This window comes from Bufo bufo, chromosome 3 (assembly GCF_905171765.1).
Source record: "Bufo bufo chromosome 3, aBufBuf1.1, whole genome shotgun sequence".
Taxonomy (NCBI): Eukaryota; Metazoa; Chordata; class Amphibia; order Anura; family Bufonidae; genus Bufo; species Bufo bufo.
The window spans coordinates 8,457,031-8,478,044 of record NC_053391.1 but is presented as its reverse complement, the minus strand read 5'-3'; the positions used below and the strand labels follow the sequence as shown (position 1 = coordinate 8,478,044).

General features: G+C 49.5%; 1 protein-coding gene across 1 annotated transcript in view; it reads right to left on the bottom strand.

The window, feature by feature from the left end:
* Positions 1-21,014, bottom strand: part of SIDT1 (SID1 transmembrane family member 1) — an 86,784-nt gene that overhangs the window by 6,741 nt on the left and 59,029 nt on the right. Inside the window, exons 9-19 of the mRNA XM_040422866.1 lie at positions 15,939-16,010; positions 15,759-15,852; positions 14,574-14,617; positions 14,388-14,459; positions 13,172-13,311; positions 13,010-13,083; positions 12,577-12,643; positions 12,268-12,341; positions 11,971-12,094; positions 11,345-11,462; positions 10,716-10,852 (exon numbers count right to left, since the gene is read on the bottom strand). Of these exons, the coding sequence (XP_040278800.1) occupies positions 10,716-10,852; positions 11,345-11,462; positions 11,971-12,094; positions 12,268-12,341; positions 12,577-12,643; positions 13,010-13,083; positions 13,172-13,311; positions 14,388-14,459; positions 14,574-14,617; positions 15,759-15,852; positions 15,939-16,010 (1,016 nt within the window). The remainder of the gene's footprint in view (positions 1-10,715; positions 10,853-11,344; positions 11,463-11,970; positions 12,095-12,267; positions 12,342-12,576; positions 12,644-13,009; positions 13,084-13,171; positions 13,312-14,387; positions 14,460-14,573; positions 14,618-15,758; positions 15,853-15,938; positions 16,011-21,014) is intronic.

Here is a 21,014-nt window from a genome sequence, read left to right as displayed (position 1 = left end):
GGGGAAGTAGTCAGCACTCGGCACAACATTGTAGAGTTTTACTAATGCGGCCTGGATACCCGGCGGGCTGTATTTGATCATTTCTGGAAGGATCCCATCTGGGCCGCTGGCTTTTTTACTCTTTATCATTGAGATCCTCTCTGTTCTGGGCTTTGGTCCTCCCTCGAGATGTCTTTGTAAAGATCCTTGAAGTACTGGAGCCAGATGTTGCCGTTTTGGATGTGGAGGTTGGTGTTCTTGCTGGTTTTGTCCATCTGCTTCCATAGTTCCCACAAGCAGTTGTCCTGGAGAGCATCTTGGAGTTGGAGGAGCTTGGCTGAGATGTTGCCTTGCTTTTTCTTTCTGAGGGTGTTTTTGTATTGCCTGTGTATGTTGTAGTAGGCTTCCCTCAGACTGGGGTTGTTCGGATCTTGGTGTTTCCTATTTGAGGCCATTCTTAGCGCCTTCCTTATATCTTTATACTCCCGGTCGAACCAACTGTTGGATTGTTGCTTTTTTGGCCTTTTGTTGCATCTTTGAGGTCAGACATTTCCGCCATGGTGTAAAGTCCCTTACCGTGAGATTTACTCCTTCTGGATTCAGCTCATACACTTTCCTATGGAAGTTATGGATCATCTCCATGATCTCTGCGCTGTTTATGGTCTCCATATACTTTGGGGCTGACATCTTGGACCATTTAAAAGATGGAGGTAGGTTAAAGAGGCCGGTCTGCTGAGATGTTTGTGCCGGTGGTTTACTTGTGGATTTAATGTATAGGAGCAGTTGGTCTGACAGGTGTGTCGGTGGGGTGACTATGAAGCCACCAACATTTTGGGGTCCATATCTGTGATGGCATAGTCCACCACACTGTTGCCTACATGGGAGTTTAGGGTATATCTACCAATAGAGTCTCCCTTGGTGCTATCATCTATCATTATATACATTAGTACTGCCAAAGCATGTGGGAAATAGGGGGTTGAGAAAAGATCGCATCAGCAAGCACAAGTCCGACATTCCTACTGGCGATTTATTACTTCCATTACCCTCACACTTCAGTAAATTCCATCATTCAATTTCCCAACTAAGATTTCAGGTATTGGAGCAAGTTAAGGCTACTTTCACACTAGCGTTCGGAGCGGGTCCGTCTGATGTTTCATCAGACGGATCTGCTCCGATAATGCAGACGTTTGCATCCGTTCAGAACGGATCCGTCTGCATTATTACTATTTTCTAAGTCTGAAAGTAGCCTGAGCGGATCCGTTCAGACTTTACATTGAAAGTCAAGGGGGGACGGATCTGTTTGAAGATTGAGCCATATAGTGTCATCTTCAAGCGGATCCGTCCCCATTGACTTCCATTATAAGTCTGGACGGATCCGCTCGCCTCCGCACGGCCAGGCGGACACCCGAACGCTGCAAGCAGCGTTCAGGTGTCCGCTCACTGAGCGGAGCGGAGGCTGAACGCTGGCAGGCGGATGCATTCTCAGCGGATCCGCCTCCACTGAGAATGCATTGCGGCCAGACGGATGCGTTCGGGGCCGCTCGTGAGCCCCTTCAAACGGAGCTCACGAGCGGACACCCGAACGCTAGTGTGAAAGTAGCCTAAACGACACAGGAGCGGTGGGGATATTAAATCCCATTCATTGAGATGAGAGGCCTACTGTATGTTACATCCAAAGGGACTTAACAGGGAATATGAGATGATGAGGTTATAGATTGCAATATGGATTGATTTTATGAATTTTTTCTTATGAAATAATTTGCTTCATGTTAAAAAAATATTTGTTCCTATGGAATTTTTTCTTATGTGTATTTCTTTTTTTACAGATAGCAAATCAAAGATGAACATTGAGCTGCATCAAGTTAAGCTGTTGAGTGATTTGTTTATTCTATTCATGGATTTATACATTGAGTATTGCTCAGTGGTGACTTGTTACTTAGTAACTAGGAAATGTTGTTTGATTGCTCTGGAATCATGTGATCTGCCGCAGATGGGCGTCTGATGTCATTGATTATGTTAATTATATTGTTATATAAAGATGGAGATTTACTTCTATTTTTATGCTGATGAAAGCTGGATATGCTGAAACGCGTCCATTTATTGGATATAATATGAAATAATAAAACCTTGAAGTTTGCTTACAAGCAACTGCTGGGATTTGTTTCACTAATATTGTGGTCTCGTGTCCTCCCCGTGCGGGTGCGCCTTGGGTCCAGGTGGTGGCTATTCCTTGGAGAAATGGGGACACACCCGGGGTCGGTGTATAGGAGTCCGTGGCGTATCATGACAGGGGGGGGAAGGGGTGCGGACACCCCGGGATCAGGGTATTGGAGTCCGTGCTATATCGGGCTCCTCTCAGTCTGTGGCAGGCACTGACATATTGTGCGGCTATGTCCACAGTGTTCTCTTCCTCTCCCAGCAGGATGGGCAGCTTCTCTTCCTATCTATCTATTATCTATCTTATATGTCTCATATCTATCTATCTCACACAAAGAAAAAGAGCAGCACTATATGGTAGATCCTGGTGCAAAATCCTCAGACCATGGGCAAGACGGTCATCAATGATTGTAGTTCTCCAAAAAAGAGGCAGCACTCCAATGTAAAAGTGAACAGACGCGCTTTATTCCCCTCTGCTCATTGCAGTCTTTATACAAACTGGTGTCAGTAGATCCACATTTATACCCACAATGCCATGTGAGTCAATTGGTGAGTTAATCAGTGACAATTACATAATCAGATATACAAAATGTTTATAAATACTGAATCCGGTGTAAATACAAGATACAAAAATTGCAAAACATATAATAAATCAGTGGAGCGCATTTCTCGTGAAGCCATAGTTATTGATCTTCAAAAATCCCATACATCAATCCATATTCTCATAAAGTGCCATGTGCATTCATCAAAGTGATCACCTGTGTGTGTTAAATAGCGGTCAATCGGCCGCATCAATTGTATAGAAAATAACTTACACAGCGGTGTACTATGATGCCTCCATCTCGGCGTCCCCAGTGTCCCTAGAGCAATACTTTGGACAGTGAGATTTCTTTTACACTCACACATTCTGACAAGCGGGTACAATTCCTGGACACGATGGTGTCTATTGTTGGTGACAAACTTTCTACTGACATCTCCACCAAGCCGACTGACTGCTACACCTTGCTGCGCTATGAGAGTTGTCATCCCAGACCTAGCATCGAATCCCTACCACGTAGCCAACGCGTCCAGAGGATTGTTTACCTGTTCTTAATGAACAAATGATTGAAAGATTTAGACAGAGAGGGTACCCATGAGGGAACCTTTACAAACATCTGAGGAGGATACGATACCCCCAGGGAATGGAGGCGAGAGAAAAGAAACCCAAACCTAGACGGATCCCATTTGTCACAACATATTCAGAACAAAGTAGAGATTTGGCCGGTATTTTGAGGAAACATTGGCCCATCTTAAAGAGTAATTTTCCCATGATAGAGTCCTTCTCTTCTCCCCCACTCTTATCATACAGGCGTCCTGCCAACTTGCGAGATAAGCGGATGTCCCTATTAAGAGAAAGGTGCAAACCTTTTTTGGTCCAAGAAAAACGGGTTGTTTCCCGTGCCTGACGTGTGTGAATTGCCTTTACATGATGAAGGGAAGTTTTTTCACACACCCGGGTACGGGATCACAATTTGATATCCGTCATTTTTTGACATGTGACTGCTCGTTTGTCGTATATGTGTTGCAATGTCCATGTGGTCTCCTCTATGTGACATGAAAACACGATTGAATAATCATCGCTTTTCTATAAGGCGTAAAAGAACAGATTTGCCGGTTCCTAAACATGGCCGTGCTGAGAGAGAACTGAAATGCATGATAATAGACCAGGTCACTGTCCCTTTAAGGGGCTTATGACTCCATTTGCTTCCGAAATTCACAGCTTGATATCCTATGTTGTTATTATTATTCATCTTAACTCTTAGTAATATTATGCAACCTGATCATGCCCTACATGTGACTTCTTTTCCCCATTCCCCGTCTGGATTTGCGGTGCCCTGTCCTGGGTGATAGTGATGTGCCGGCTTTGGGACGCTCTCCGGTTGCCGAGCTACGGCTCATGTGACGTGTTCATGTGATCCTGTGATCTTGGCTGCTGGGACGTAACCTTCTGGCTTGTCACGCTCCAGGGGAGGAACCAGGTTGCCGGTGCACGCCTTGCGACTGACGTCACGTACCAGGTGACATGTCACGGGATCTAGTGTGTACTGGTTTCCGGGCAACCGGGCATGCGCAATGACGGACTGGGGACGCCGAGATGGAGGACATCATAGTACACCGCTGTGTAAGTTATTTTCTATACAATTGATGCGGCCGATTGACCGCTATTTAACACACACAGGTGATCACTTTGATGAATGCACATGGCACTTTATGAAAATATGGATTGATGTATGGGATTTTTGAAGATCAATAACTATGGCTTCACGAGATATGCGCTCCACTGATTTATTATATGTTTTGCAATTTTTGTATCTTGTATTTACGCCGGATCATGTATTTTTAAACATTTTGTATATCCGATTATGTAATTTTATCTCAAGACACGGAGGCTCATATTGCGTTAACTTCCTTTACTGATACCACAGCAGCAAAGAAGAAAATCCATGGAATTAACATATCACCATGGCAACAAGCCTGCCCCCCTTCCCTAGACCCTATATAATGTCCATACAGAGGGCAGAACCTCCTCTTTCTTTGCTGCTGCCACAGATAAGTACACCATACTCTGCAGGTTCCTTTATCTGTTACAGTTTAGAATATATATATATTTATATTTCTTTCAGGTGTTTCTGGTTAGTCAGATATTGCTGTCTTTGTTGTTTTACTGCCTATTCTTCTGGCATTTTTCGCCTATTCTTTTTGTTTGCAGCATTCTACTTTGCCTCTGGCATTACTTTGCCTTTGCTTATATTCCCGTTTTTTTCACTTCCCCCTCCTTTTTGGAGTTTGTTCTTTCCCCCGTTATCCCTCCCGTCCGTTCCGTTTCCCCCCTCTTCCCCCTCTCTTTCCCTTGGCTCACCGCCATTACGGGTAGTCCCGTTCTCTCGTTCCTCACCTCGGCCGAAGTCTCGCGAGACTTCGGCCGCGCGCGCGCTCACGTCACCTCGGCCGTGCGTTTTTCGCGCCTCTCTCTGCCCCAGCTCTCCTCTCGTCCTGCGGACACGCCCACTTCCGCCTTTGTCTGCTCTGGTCGGCTCCGACGCTGCTGCACGGATCCCTGCGCTCCTCTGGCTCTGCCATTTACTTAAGTCTCCAGCTTACTATCTCCCCTCCCTTATCCAGCGGCAACTCGCCCCTGGAAAGGCTATTTTTTGCTTCATACCATGTCTCTTCCCAGCAGGAACCCCATCCATGAGGAGGACTCTGACCCTGAGTCTCCCACTCCTATTCCTCCCCAGGATACCCCTGCTCCTCAAATTAGTCAGGCAGAAGCGCTGCAGCGCTCTGTTTCTGAGGCCATTTTTTCGGCCATGGGCTCCATGTCCCAGTCCCTGTCTAAGTCTATTTCGGATGCCATTAAGGCTATTCCCCTGGGGTCCAGTGGGACGACCCCGATCCCTCCAGCCGCTCCTCATGCCTCCGGAACCACTAAGACTGGTGTGTCATTTGCCACCACAGATAGCGCACGTATTTCGCGCAAAAGAGCCTTATCCCGCCAGGCTGAAAAGGCGAGGAATTGGAAGTGCGCTAGAGCACAAATGAGTTCTGAGTCAGACTCCGAGTTCGGCTCAGATGAGGAGGCCAGATCACAGGACCATGAGGTCCAGTATGATGATATGTACCTGCCAGAACCGCACCATTCCGCCCCCACCCCTTCTTGCTCTGCAGCAGGCACGTCCATGACTGAGACCTCTCAGGTGCCCTGTTCCGTTCTCACGGACCCATCAGGCGAGCCTCTATTTGACCCCGACTCCCTACACCACCCCAGGTCGGCGGAATGGCTCCCATTGGACCACGTTGCCCGTTACTTGGAGGCTCGGGTCCGTTGCCCTCTGAGTAAGGAGGCACGGAATAAATTGAGGGCTGAATGCCCCAGGCCTATATTGGCCAACAAATTGTGCGACACCCCAGTGGTCGATCCCAAGATGACCCAATTCCTGGCAAAATCAGGATGGAACCCCCGCAAGGGCCTTGAATTCGCACTCAAAGCCTGCCAAGACAGGCTCCTTGACATGTTTGGGCCTCTCGCCAAAATATTCGAGATGGCTGAGACCGCTAGAGCGGCTAATGGATCAGTCGATCCTGAGGAGCTTAGAGGCTGGATCCAGCGAGCTATTTGTCTCGCTGGTAATGTTAATGCATCCCTGTCAATCGAGCGCCGCAAGGCTATTTTGTTTAAAATAGAACCCAAGCTCACCAATCTGGCCCTCACTGAATCTGGCCCAGACGCTCAGGGTTTACTTTTCGGCGATTCCTTTATTAAGGAACTAGGCCGTTTCGTTGGGGCATTCACTGCCCTGGATAAGGCCCAATCGTCCATGCGTAGGGTGTTCCAGGGCCGTGTCTCTTCCAAGGCCGGCAGCTCCAGGGGCCGTCTGTCCGGCCGCTCCGCATCACAGACCCGCTCGGGTCGAGGCTCCTTCGCTCACCGATCCTTCACCCAGAGGTCGACCTTCCCGGACTCAAGACAACCGTCCGGTTTCTTCCCGTCCCGTGGAAATCCCAGCCGTCGCGGCTTCAGAGGAAGTTTCGGATCACGACGACCTTTCGGTAAGTCTCCTATCTCCCCCTTCTTCGCAGGGTTGTGTAGGGGGCAGACTCCGTCACTATTTCCAGACCTGGACCCACATCACCTCCGACAATTGGGTCCTGTCCACAGTGTTGGGGTTCTCCATAGAACTAGTGGGCCCCCTACCCAGTCTGGCCCCTCCCTTCCCTCACCCTTTGTCTGGCATGACCCAATCCTGCATAGACGCGGAGCTATCAGAGCTTCTCAGAAAGAACGCCATCGAACGTTCCCCGATTCCAGAGTCTACCTTGCTAAGCAACATCTTTTTAGTTCGGAAAAAGGACGGCCAGATACGTCCAGTGATCAACTTACGCCCCTTGAACCAGTTCGTCCGGTACCGTCACTTCAAGATGGAGGGCATCCATCTGCTCCAAGATCTCCTGCTCCCAGGAGACTGGATGACCAAACTCGACCTCAAGGACGCGTACCTTACAGTTCCGGTAGCGGAACCTTCTCGGGATCTCCTTGGCTTCCGATGGAACAACGAGATCTGGCGATTTACGTGCCTCCCTTTCGGCCTATCGTCGGCGCCATGGTGCTTTACCAAGCTCATGAGACCTGCCATTGCTTGGCTCCGCAGCCGCGGGATAAGATTGATCGTGTATCTAGACGACATCCTCATTTTGGCCCAGGATCCCAATACTCTCTTACGTCATTTGGAAATGTCTATCGACCTTCTCTCCCGTCTAGGATTCCTTATCAACTACGAGAAGTCGATCCTCACTCCCTCCAGGAACATGGAGTTTCTAGGTTTTACAGTGGACTCCGTGCAAGAGACTCTCAGCCTGCCTACCACAAAGATCCGATCCATTCGCAAGGAGTTGCGCAGGACTTTGACCATGAACCACCTCTCCCTCCGCCATCTCTCTCGGATCATCGGGCTGCTCTCCTCCTCGATTCAGGCGGTGTTCCCCGCCCCTCTACATTACCGGGCGCTCCAACGCCTGAAGACGGCACATCTACATGCGGGTGCATCCTACGCCGACATGATATCCCTCGACCAGGAGACCAGGGACGAGCTACACTGGTGGATCCACAATCTTTCGGCCTGGAACGGGAAGGCGATTTGTGGACCCCGTCCGGACTTCACGGTGGACTCAGACGCCAGCCTTTTGGGTTGGGGGGCACACTGCGAGGGTGTTTCCACCGGAGGGCGTTGGTCGGAGGAAGAATCTACTCTCCACATCAATGCCCTGGAACTTTTGGCGGGCTCCTTTGCCATCCGCAGCTTTGCCAAAGGCATCGCCCATGCCTGCATAAGATTACGGATGGACAATATCTCCGCAGTCCGGTATGTGAATTCCATGGGGGGCACTCGTTCCCCCATGCTCTCCTTCCTAGCCAAGGAATTTTGGACGTTCTGCCTCCATCAGGACATTACCATCGTAGCAGAGTACCTCCCGGGACTACGCAATGTCCAAGCAGACTGGAGTTCTCGCCATCTTTCAGACTCGAGCGACTGGAAATTGGACGCTCAGGTTTTCGCCTCCGTTGCATCTCGCTGGGGTCCCTTCTGTATAGACCTGTTTGCCTCCCGCCTGAACAGACAAATCTCCAGATTCTTCAGCTGGCGCCCGGATCCAGAAGCAGAAGCTGTAGACGCCTTTCTTCAGGATTGGTCCGGTCCACTGCACTACGCATTTCCACCCTTCTCCATGATTCCGCGGGTCCTCAACCAGGTCCGACACCAAGAGGCGGAGTTGACCCTCATAGTCCCCTTCTGGCGATCTCAGGCGTGGTTTCCTTTATTACTGGAGCTCCTCATTCTTCCTCCCATTCTACTGCCGCAGTTCACAACGCTTCTAGTGGACCCAGCGGGTCGTCCCCACCCGCTCCTGCTGGACGGATCTCTTCGTCTTCTAGCTTGCAGAGTTTCAGGGTCTCCCAGCAAGGCAATCTCCTTTCGGACGCAGCTAGAAGATTACTGGACGACTCGTGGGCTCCCGGCACTAGACGGGCCTACAGAGCAGCCTGGAGAACCTGGGCTGACTGGTGCCTGGCTCGAAGTGTGGATCCCATTTCAGCACCTGTGACGGACATTCTCAATTTTCTTACCTCCCTCTTCGAGGAGGGCAAGGCCTACAGAACCATCAACCTGTTCAGATCGGCCATCTCTTCCCAACACCTAGGTTTTGACGGTCGTACGGCGGGCCAACACCCATTGGTCTGCCGCCTACTTAAGGGTTCTAGGCTTTCTCGCCCTCCTAGACCGCGTTTTTCCGCCACATGGGATGTCTCCCTTGTTTTGTCCTTCTTTTCTGCCTGGCCGGCCAATTCGGACCTTTCCTTGCGCCAGTTGTCGGCCAAGTTGGTCACCCTCTTATGCCTCATTTCCTGTAAGAGAGTTTCCGACGTTCGGGCTCTGGACCACGATGCCAGATCCTTTTCCCCTGAGGGTGTCATTTTTAATATCACCCGCAGGACCAAGACTTCTATTCGTTCGGTCTTTTATCCAAGTTTCCCTTCGGTTCCAGCACTCTGCCCAGTGGCGTGCCTTCAAGAATATGAGGCTCGGACCATCCAACACCGATCTCCAGAGTTTCCTCATTTATTTTTATCTTATCGTCGTCCGTTTGCTCCTGTGACTACCGTTACGCTGGCACGTTGGGTTAAGTGGACCATGTCCCTGGCAGGAGTGGACACCTCCGTCTTCACGGCCCATTCCACGCGTGGAGCCTCATCCACTTCTATGCTCGTGTCTGGGGCCAAACTGGAGGACATCATGAGGACGGCGGATTGGTCCAGGGTCTCTACTTTCAGGGAGTATTATTTTCGCCCGCAACAACAACAACATGTATTTACTTCAGTTATTGCACAGCTTTGAACTCGCAATATGAGCCTCCGTGTCTTGAGATAAAATTGCATGATTTTCCTATTTTATGACGTAAAGTCATGATTTTATGAAAGACACGGAGGCGAGTATTGCCCTCCCCCTTTTTCTTCCCACCCAGTTGGAATTTAATTAATTATATTGCCGTTGATTGTCTTTATTACTTGACATGGTATTGTTTTTTCTATTACTTGGTATCCAAGTGACAACTTTGAACTACCTAATATTACCGTCATGTACTCCATTTTCTTCCAGGGTGAATACCTCCCATGTGCTGATGTTCCAGTCTCTGGGTGAAGACCTGTTCTGCTGCGCCTGGAGTGTTCCAGTGGTTTGTTCTCCGGTTCCGGTTTCAGCTCCGTGGTCCGAAGTTACGTTGAAGTTGTTCCTGTTATGTTCCGGTTGGTGTGGCATCTGCCAAGAAAGAGGAGGTTCTGCCCTCTGTATGGACATTATATAGGGTCTAGGGAAGGGGGCAGGCTTGTTGCCATGGTGATATGTTAATTCTATGGATTTTCTTCTTTGCTGCTGTGGTATCAGTAAAGGAAGTTAACGCAATATGAGCCTCCGTGTCTTTCATAAAATCATGACTTTACGTCATAAAATAGGAAAATCATGTAATTGTCACTGATTAACTCACCAATTGACTCACATGGCATTGTGGGTATAAATGTGGATATACTGACACCAGTTTGTATAAAGACTGCAATGAGCAGAGGGGAATAAAGCGCGTCTGTTCACTTTTACATTGGAGTGCTGCCTCTTTTCTGGAGAACATCTATCTATCTATCTATCTATTATCTATCTATCTATCTATCTATCTATCTCCTATCTATCTATTATCTATCTATCTGTCTATCTATCTCCTATCTATCTATTATCTATCTATTATCTATCTATCTATCTATCTATTATCTATCTATATATCTATCTATCTCATATCTATCTATCTATAATCTATCTATCTATCTATCTATCTATTATCTATCTATCTATCCTTCTATCTCTCTCTCTATCTATCTATCTATCTATCTATCTATTATCTATCTATCTATCTATTATCTATCTCATATCTATCTATCTATCTATCTATCTCATATCTATCTATCTATCTATTAGAGATTAACCCCTTGTACGTACCACCCCCAGGACCGCCAGGAAAATGACCAAAGCAAAGGAGGCGTAGGCGGCGTAGGCGCTGGCGTTGATGTCGGGGTGCCGCGTCTGGTACAGTTTCAGCATGCAGAGCCCGGCGATCATGTACATGAAGGAAGTGTCTGCGGAGGGAACATAAAAAAACTGAATGTACAGGACCGAATCCGAGGAGACGTTAGCCTCATCCTCCCGCATGTCAGCGCTGAACTACACGTCTCAGCATTTTTTACTTCTCAACCCTACAAAAAATTTGACTCAATGAAACCTGTCTCCATACAGTGAGCGGGGGGGATCCTGTCACTGTGAATTACTGCCAGGAAGTACTAAGAGAGGGATTCTGGGGGGAGTTTACAGGGGGGTTCTCACCGTGACTGACTGCCAGGAAGAACACAGATACATGGCAGGATTGTCTCACTGTAAATTACTGCCAGGAAGAACTGACAGAGGGACTTGACGGGAAGAAGGGAGAGGGATGGGAGGCTACAGATCCAGGTGTAAAAACGACACTTCCCACAATGCACATCACCAGAGCGAGCTCTGAGCAGAATAAGGAACACTGGGAGATTTCAGCTCTGAAGCCTCCAGGATTGGTCTTCATGATATCAGTCTCTTACCAAACTGGAAGTTGGAGTAGTTGGGGCAGACGTGGTAACAGGCGCTGAGGATGCCCTCTGTGGTCAGGGCGATGCCCATTGTGTAGAAGAGGCCGAAATGCTTGGGGATCCCGAATTCCTGCAACAAGATGAGATGTCACCTAATAACTGCATTAACACCCCCTTCACCGCAGCGCGCCCGGTCCGCAGCTGCAGAGCTGTCAGTCTTACAAGCCCCTCCCACAAATGAAGGGTTATCATTGTATTATAAAATATTCAGCAATTTTCAGCTTCCTGTCAGTGAATTGAATCATTCTTATGTATATCCACTTCTCACCGCTGAGTGTTTGCTACAATTGTATCCAGCCAGTAAACACATCATAGGCCCAAGTCTGTCCTCATAGCTTGTTACAATGTATCAGTCTGGAGTCCGGGCTGTGTCTAGACTAGAAACAACTGTACCAAACCCTCAGCTGTAACGGTTCAGGCTTCAGGGATGATTTCATCAACTGACAGCAAGCAAAGATCTTACAAATGGTAAGAGAAGTTTAGAGGAAGGTTGCAGATTGCTCCTCATTTGCGCAGCGCTGGGAGGTGCTGACAGCGCCGAGGCTCGGCCTCTTGTAACGCGGCGGCGGCGCTCGTACCAGGGCGTAGATGTCGTTGACCTCCACTAAGCTGTGGTGCTGGAGATCTCTGTACAGGACGATGAGGAGGAAGAGAAATCCGAGGAGGACATGGCCCAGGTTACTCAGGATGTTATTAAACGCACTAAACACGGGGAGAAGAAGAAGCACGACATTAAATATCTACAGGTCATTCAAGACAAATAGCTGGGGGACAACCAATATGGCCGCCATCAGCCTAGGTAAGAGGTCTTATGGGGGAGGGGGCCTAAGAAAGCTGGGTGACACCGACCCCCCCATCCCATGTAGGGGGCTCACCTGAGAACCCCGAGAGGATGGGCGCACAGGAAGTTATAGTAACAGATGTCCTGGTTTCCGGTCACATTGACCACCTGGTGAAGAGAAGACAACATGGATCTTATGTTACATCAGGCCCTGTGCTCCAGTCACATCCAGAGCTGCACACACAATGTGGTTAACTCTGGAGCGGCAGGACTTGTCATCTCTCTGCAGTCCCTGCTGCTTCAGGCTCTGCTCATGTGCAATCTATGGCAGACATACGGCAGGACGCTGGTGCATTGTGGAATGTGAGACAGGGTCGGCAGATCGGGGGAGGGTGCTACCTACTGTCTGGTAAGTGATGACGAGCTGGACCACGGGCAGAGCGTAGAACACGGCGATGGTGACTATGTTCCTGTGCGGGAAGAGAAGGGAAGCGATGAATCCAGGATACAAGGACCGACAACTAGAGATACCTTGATGCAAGGGCCACACACGACCATGAAGCAGGGGGGGCCACACACGACCATGATGCAAGGGCCACCCACAACCATGATGCGGTGGGCCACACACGACCATAAAGCGGGGGGGGCCACACACGACCATGAAGCAGGGGGGGCCACACATGACCATGAGGCAGGGGGGCCACACACGACCATGAAGCAGGTGGGGGCACACATGACCATGAGGCGGGGGGGCCACACACGACCATGAAGCAGGGGGGCCACACATGACCATGAGGCAGGGGGGCCACACACAACCTAGACAGGAGTACGCTCACCAGAAGTAGATCCTGTACTTCTTGCTGATGGTTCTCCGGTCCTTGATGGACAGATCGGACACGTACAGCAGCGTCTGTAGGAGGAATAGTCATATGTACTGGAATACTAATGGGAACCATGGGGACAATATGGCCGCCGCAGCGTCATCATGTGAACTTTACCTTGGCTTGGATGACATTTTTATCGCCCTCCATCTCCGGGATTCCGTCAAAGTCACTTTCTTCATCCACAGAGCTGTCGGAGTAAACCCGCGGGCGAGGAATGGGCGGAACAGATTTCCCTTTTCTTTGGCGTGACTCATCTGCGGAGAAAAATGGTTTGAATATGATAAGAATCAAAAAATCCGTCATCTGATAATATTATCAAATAATCCGATAATCCGGCATATGATAATCCAATAATCCGGCATCTGATAATCCGACACTTGCTTCTGACCACAGACAGCAACTGGGTGAATGCATTCTGCTGTTCCCTGTTATCAGCCATTCCCTGCAGTGTGCTGTTCTTACCTATCGCCCCGTAGCTGCTGCTGCCGCTCTCCCCTATGACCCCATAACTGCTGCTGCCGCTCTTATCTATCGCCCCTTAGCGGCTGCTGCTCTTACCCATCACCCTATAGCTGCTGCTGCTCTTACCTATCACCCCATAGCTGCTGCTGCTGCTCTTACCTATCGCCCTGTGGCTGCTGCTGCTCTTACCTATCGTCCCATAGCGGCTGCTGCTGCTCTTACCTATCGCCCTGTGGCTGCTGTAAATCTTACCTATCGTCCCGTAATTGTTGCTGCTGCCGCTCTTATCTATCGCCCCTTAGCGGCTGCTGCTCTTACCCATCACCCTATAGCTGCTGCTGCTCTTACCTATCACCCCATAGCTGCTGCTGCTCTTACCTATCGCCCTGTGGCTGCTGCCGCTCTTACCTATCGTCCCATAGCGGCTGCTGCTGCTCTTACCTATCGCCCTGTGGCTGCTGCCGCTCTTACCTATCGTCCCATAGCGGCTGCTGCTGCTCTTACCTATCGCCCTGTGGCTGCTGTAAATCTTACCTATCGTCCCGTAATTGTTGCTGCTGCCGCTCTTATCTATCGCCCCTTAGCGGCTGCTGCTCTTACCTATCACCCCATAGCTGCTGCTCTTACCTATCGCCCCGTAGTTGTTGCTGCTGCCGCTCTTATCTATCACCCCATAGCTGCTGCTGCTCAAACCTATCGCACCGAAGTTGCTGCTACCGCTCTTACCCATCACCCCCTCGCTGCTGCCACTCTTACTTATCATCCCGTAGCTTCTGCCGCCTTACCGATCACCCTGTAGCTGCTGGTGCTCTTACCTATCAGCCCATAGCTGCTGCTGCACTTACCTATCCCCCGTAGCTGCTCTTACCTATCGCCCCATAGCTGCTGCCCTCTGGGGTGCTGGTGGTGATGGGATGTGAAGCTGCCACCGTTCCCTCTCCTGTAATAGTAACACAATGAGAATCTGAATAGATGCTGTGGTCACATAATCTCTCCCCTACATGGAGTAACTGGGGAGTAATCACCACAAATACTCAATCTCCAGCAGCCGCACCTTCCTCCGGGCTTCCATTAATGTTCAGACCTTTCTTCTGCATTCTGGAAAAACAAAAATGTATAAAAGAGAGCACAATGCACTTCACTACCCACAGCCACCACAAGGGGGTGCAGCACACTCCACCACTAACATGTCCTACCCACAGTCACCAGAAGAGGGTGCAGCACACTCCACCAGTAACATGTACTACCCACAGTCACCACAAGGGGGTGGAGCACACTCCACTACTAACATGCACTACCCACAGTCACCACAAGAGGGTGCAGCACACTCCACTACTAACATGTACTACCCACAGTCACCACAAGAGGGTGCAGCACACTCCACTACTAACATGTACTACCCACAGTCACCACAAGAGGGTGCAGCACACTCCACTACTAACATGTACTACCCACAGTCACCACAAGAGGGTGCAGCACACTCCACCACTAACATGTACTACCCACAGTCACCAGAAGGGGGTGCAGCACACTCCACCACTAACATGTACTACCCACAGTCACCAGAAGGGGGTGCAGCACACTCCACCACTAACATGTACTACCCACAGTCACCACAAGAGGGTGCAGCACACTCCACTACTAACATGTACTACCCACAGTCACCACAAGAGGGTGCAGCACACTCCACTATTTACATGCACTACCCACAGTCACCAGAAAAGGGTGCAGCACACTCCACCACTAACATGTACTACCCACAGTCACCAGAAGAGGGTGCAGCACACTCCACTACTTACATGTACTACCCACAGTCACCAGAAGGGGGTGCAGCACACTCCACTACTAACATGTACTACCCACAGTCACCACAAGAGGGTGCAGCACACTCCACCACTAACATGTACTACCCACAGTCACCAGAAGGGGGTGCAGCACACTCCACCACTAACATGTACTACCCACAGTCACCAGAAGGCGGTGCAGCACACTCCACCACTAACATGTACTACCCACAGTCACCAGAAGGGGGTGCAGCACACTCCACTACTAACATGTATTACCCACAGTCACCAGAAGGCGGTGCAGCACACTCCACCACTAACATGTACTACCCACAGTCACCAGAAGGGGGTGCAGCACACTCCACCACTAACATGTACTACCCACAGTCACCAGAAGAGGGTGCAGTGCTTTATAATTCTGGGGACTGTCCACCTTTCAGTTTTCTGGAACCCACCTTAAATGATGAATTAATAACACCACAAACGCCCCCAGATAGAAGATGAGAAAGAAGAGGAGGCACAGGAGGGTGGCGTGGATGTAGACGGACTCTGGAGATTGGAAGATACGGGTCATGTGACTGTTACTTTAGCGACATACATAGCATACAGCATATATGGGGGCCCGGGGCACTTACCGTTGATAGCCGGTTTGATGGTCACCTCCATGTACTTCACCCGCTTCAGGTTCCAGGTGTGGTTCCCGATCCCTGTAGAAGGAGATGGCAAAAACTATCAGTGTGTGAATGTTACAAAGTATCAAATAGGAGATATGAGACAGAGGACTGCTACACTGTAACGACTCTGCAGAGACCGAGGAGAGGAAGAAATATAAGAAGAGAATATATGGAATTAATGATAATCTCTGCCCGGACAGCGAGTGATCACACTATAGAAATGTCGGAGGGTGTGAAACACGTCCTGCATCTCAGGCAGGTAAATAATTGTGGTAGGATTATACACCACAAGAGGGCGCAAAAGTGCTTCCCCTGCTGCCCTAGAAAAAGGCTCTCAGAGGCTACTTTTGGGCAGTATACTGCTTGGTTAGAGATCAGTTACTGCTAGACATGCCTCTGACATCTGACTTTGGAGGAGGCGCATCATTGGGCTGAGAGAAGCAGGATGGTGGCTTTGATGAATTGCTGCCATCTAGGCTGTTTTGACCCCGCGGTTCGGAGATGCTGGGGGCAGTGGTTACACGAGGACACGCGGTGATCAGGTTCCGGACGGCCCAGATCACGGTCCGATCCCCTGACAGGCATGAGCAGCTCCACCGTCCAGACACAGGCGGCCCCTTCATCACTCCCCGTCTCTGCCCGGACTGCTTCAGGGACCTAACAGGAGGACATCTGGGGTCACGATGCCCATTAGGAGTCCTGCCATTGACAGCAGCCACTGTCACCCTTGTTTGCAATGGTGTCATGAACGAGGTTCTGTTTGGGATCTGATGATGGTCGGTTTGGAGTATGGAGGCCTCGTGGTGAGTGCTTCTATCCTGCCTGTGGAGCGACACACTGCCCCACCCTGCTGGTGTAATGATCTGCGGAGCCACCCCTGGCACTGACAGGAGGACACTAACAGCTCAGCGATACGTGCCGCCACATGTGCTCCTCTCATGGCAGGATAATGCTCGCCCGCACACAGCAAGGGTTTCCCAGGAATGTCTCCTCCATATTACACATTCTTAGCTGCCCGGTCACCAGATTTACCACCGATCCAGCATTTATGGGACCAGATGGGACGCCGGCTTCACCAACCTATGAGTGCACAGGGTCTACAGTCCCAGCTGTGACATCTGTGGGCAAATGTGCTTCAGGATACCATACTGGACCTGTATGCCTCGATGCCCAACCGTATCTCATCTTGTACCCAACCTAGAGGCCGTATGTCATAGTCTATCCAGCCTAGAGGCCATATCTCATCTTCTGTCCATGAAGGAGGTTGTATCATATCTTGTATCAGGCTAAAGACCATATCTCATCTTGTATGCACGCTAGAGGCCGTATCTCATCTTGTATCCAGGCTAGAGGCCGTATCTCATCTTGTATCCAGGCTAAAGACCATATCTCATCTTGTATGCACGCTAGAGGCCGTATCTCATCTTGTATCCAGGCTAGAGGCCGTATCTCATCTTGTATCCAGGTTAGAGGCCGTATGTCATCTTGTATGCACGCTAGAGGCCGTATGTCATCTTGTATATAGGCTAGAGGCCGTATCTCATCTTGTATCCAGTCTAGAGGCCGTATCTCATCTTGTATCCAGGCTAAAGACCATATCTCATCTTGTATGCACGCTAGAGGCCGTATCTCATCTTGTATCCAGGCTAGAGGCCGTATCTCATCTTGTATCCAGGCTAAAGACCATATCTCATCTTGTATGCACGCTAGAGGCCGTATCTCATCTTGTATCCAGGCTAGAGGCCGTATCTCATCTTGTATCCAGGTTAGAGGCCGTATGTCATCTTGTATGCACGCTAGAGGCCGTATGTCATCTTGTATATAGGCTAGAGGTCGTATCTCATCTTGTATCCAGTCTAGAGGTTGTATCTCATCTTGTATCCAGGCTGGAGGCCGTATCTCATCTTGTATCCAGGCTAGAGGCCGTATCTCATCTTGTATCCAGACTAGAGGCCGTACGTCATAGTCTATCCAGGCTAGAGGCTGTATCTCATCTTGTATCCAGGCTAGAGGTTGTATCTCATCTTATATGCAGGCTAGAGGCCGTATCTCATCCCGACAGTATCTAGGTTAGAGGCCGTTTCTCATCTTGTATCCAGGTTAGAGGCCGTACGTCATAGTCTATCCAGGCTGGAGGCGGTATCTCATCTTGTATCCAGGCTAGAGGCCGTATTTCATCTTGTATCCAGACTACAGGCCGTATCTCATCTTTTATCCAGGCTAGAGGCCGTATCTCAACTTGTATCTAGGCTAGAGGCCGTATTTCATCTTGTATCCAGGCTACAGGCCGTATCTCATCTTGTATCCAGGTTAGAGGCCGTACGTCATCGCCTATCCAGGCTAGAGGCTCTATCTCATCTTGTATCTAGGTTAGAGGCCGTATCTCATCTTGTATCCAGGCTAGAGGTCGTATCTCACCTTGTATCCAGTCTAGAGGCCGTATCTCATCTTGTATCCAGGCTAGAGGCTGTATCTCATCTTGTATCCAGGCTAGGGGCCGTATCTCATCTTGTATCTAGGCTAGAGGCCGTATCTCATCTTGTATCCAGACTAGAGGCCGTATGTCATAGTCTATCCAGCCTAGAGGCCGTATCTCATCTTCTGTCCATGAAGAAGGTTGTATCATATCTTGTATCCAGACTAGAGGCCGTATCTCATCTTGTATCCAGGCTAGAGGCCGTATCTCATCTTGTATCCAGGCTAGAGGCCGTATCTCATCTTGTATCCAGTCTAGAGGTCGTATCTCATCTTGTATCCAGGCTAGAGGCCGTATCTCATCTTGTATCCAGGCTAGAGGCCGTATCTCATCTTGTATCCAGGCTAGAGGCCGTATCTCATCTTGTATCCAGGCTAGAGGCCGTATCTCATCTTGTATCCAGGCTAGAGGCCGTATCTCATCTTGTATCCAGGCCAGAGGCCGTATCTCATCTTGTATCCAGGTTAGAGGCCGTATCTCATCTTGTATCCAGGTTAGAGGCCGTGTCTCATCTTGTATCCAGACTAGAGGCCGTATCTCATCTTGTATCCAGGCTAGAGGCCGTATCTCATCTTTTATCCAGGCTAGAGGCCGTATCTCAACTTGTATCTAGGCTAGAGGCCGTATTTCATCTTGTATCCAGGCTACAGGCCGTATCTCATCTTGTATCCAGGTTAGAGGCCGTACGTCATCGCCTATCCAGGCTAGAGGCTCTATCTCATCTTGTATCTAGGTTAGAGGCCGTATCTCATCTTGTATCCAGGCTAGAGGTCGTATCTCACCTTGTATCCAGTCTAGAGGCCGTATCTCATCTTGTATCCAGGCTAGAGGCTGTATCTCATCTTGTATCCAGGCTAGGGGCCGTATCTCATCTTGTATCTAGGCTAGAGGCCGTATCTCATCTTGTATCCAGACTAGAGGCCGTATGTCATAGTCTATCCAGCCTAGAGGCCGTATCTCATCTTCTGTCCATGAAGAAGGTTGTATCATATCTTGTATCCAGACTAGAGGCCGTATCTCATCTTGTATCCAGGCTAGAGGCCGTATCTCATCTTGTATCCAGGCTAGAGGCCGTATCTCATCTTGTATCCAGTCTAGAGGTCGTATCTCATCTTGTATCCAGGCTAGAGGCCGTATCTCATCTTGTATCCAGGCTAGAGGCCGTATCTCATCTTGTATCCAGGCTAGAGGCCGTATCTCATCTTGTATCCAGGCTAGAGGCCGTATCTCATCTTGTATCCAGGCTAGAGGCCGTATCTCATCTTGTATCCAGGCCAGAGGCCGTATCTCATCTTGTATCCAGGTTAGAGGCCGTATCTCATCTTGTATCCAGGTTAGAGGCCGTGTCTCATCTTGTATCCAGACTAGAGGCCGTATCTCATCTTGTATCCAGGCTAGAGGCCGTATCTCATCTTGTATCCAGGCTAGAGGCCGTATCTCATCTTGTATCCAGTCTAGAGGTCGTATCTCATCTTGTATCCAGGCTAGAGGCCGTATCTCATCTTGTATCCATGCTAGAGGCCGTATCTCATCTTGTATCCAGGCTAGAGGCCGTATCTCATCTTGTATCCAGGCTAGAGGCCGTATCTCATCTTGTATCCAGGCTAGAGGCCGTATCTCATCTTGTATCCAGGCCAGAGGCCGTATCTCATCTTGTATCCAGGTTAGAGGCCGTATCTCATCTTGTATCCAGGTTAGAGGCCGTGTCTCATCTTGTATCCAGGTTAGAGGCCGTATCTCATCTTGTAACCAGGTTAGAGGCCGTACGTCATTGTCTATCCAGGTTAGAGGCTGTATCTCATCTTGTATCCAGGCTAAAGGTCGTATCTCACCTTGTATCCAGGCTAGAGGCTGTATCTCATCTTGTATCCAGGCTAGAGGTCGTATCTCACCTTGTATCCAGGCTAGAGGCCGTATCTCATCTTGTATCTAGGCTAGAGGATGTATCTCATCTTGTATCCAGGCTAGAGGCCGTATCTCATCTTGTATCCAGGCTAGAGGCCGTATCTCATCTTGTATCCAGGCTAGAGGCTGTATCTCATCTTGTATCCAGGCTAGAGGCCGTATCTCATCTTGTATCCAGGCTAGAGGCCGTATCTCATCTTGTATCCAGTCTAGAGGTCGTATCTCACCTTGTATCCAGGCTAGAGGCCGTATCTCATCTTGTATCCAGGCTAGAGGCCGTATCTCATCTTGTATCCAGGCTAGAGGCCGTATCTCATCTTGTATCCAGGCTAGAGGCCGTATCTCATCTTGTATCCAGGCTAGAGGCCGTATCTCATCTTATATGCAGGGTAGAGGCCGTGTCTTATCTTGTATCCAGGATAGAGGCCGTATCTCATCTTGTATCTAGGCTAGAGGCCGTATCTCATCTTGTATCCAGGCTAGAGGCCGTATCTCATCTTGTATCCAGGCTAGAGGCCGTATCTCACCTTGTATCCAGGCTAGAGGCCGTATCTCATCTTGTATCCAGGCTAGAGGCCGTATCTCATCTTGTATCCAGGCTAGAGGCCGTATCTCATCTTATATGCAGGGTAGAGGCCGTATCTTATCTTATATGC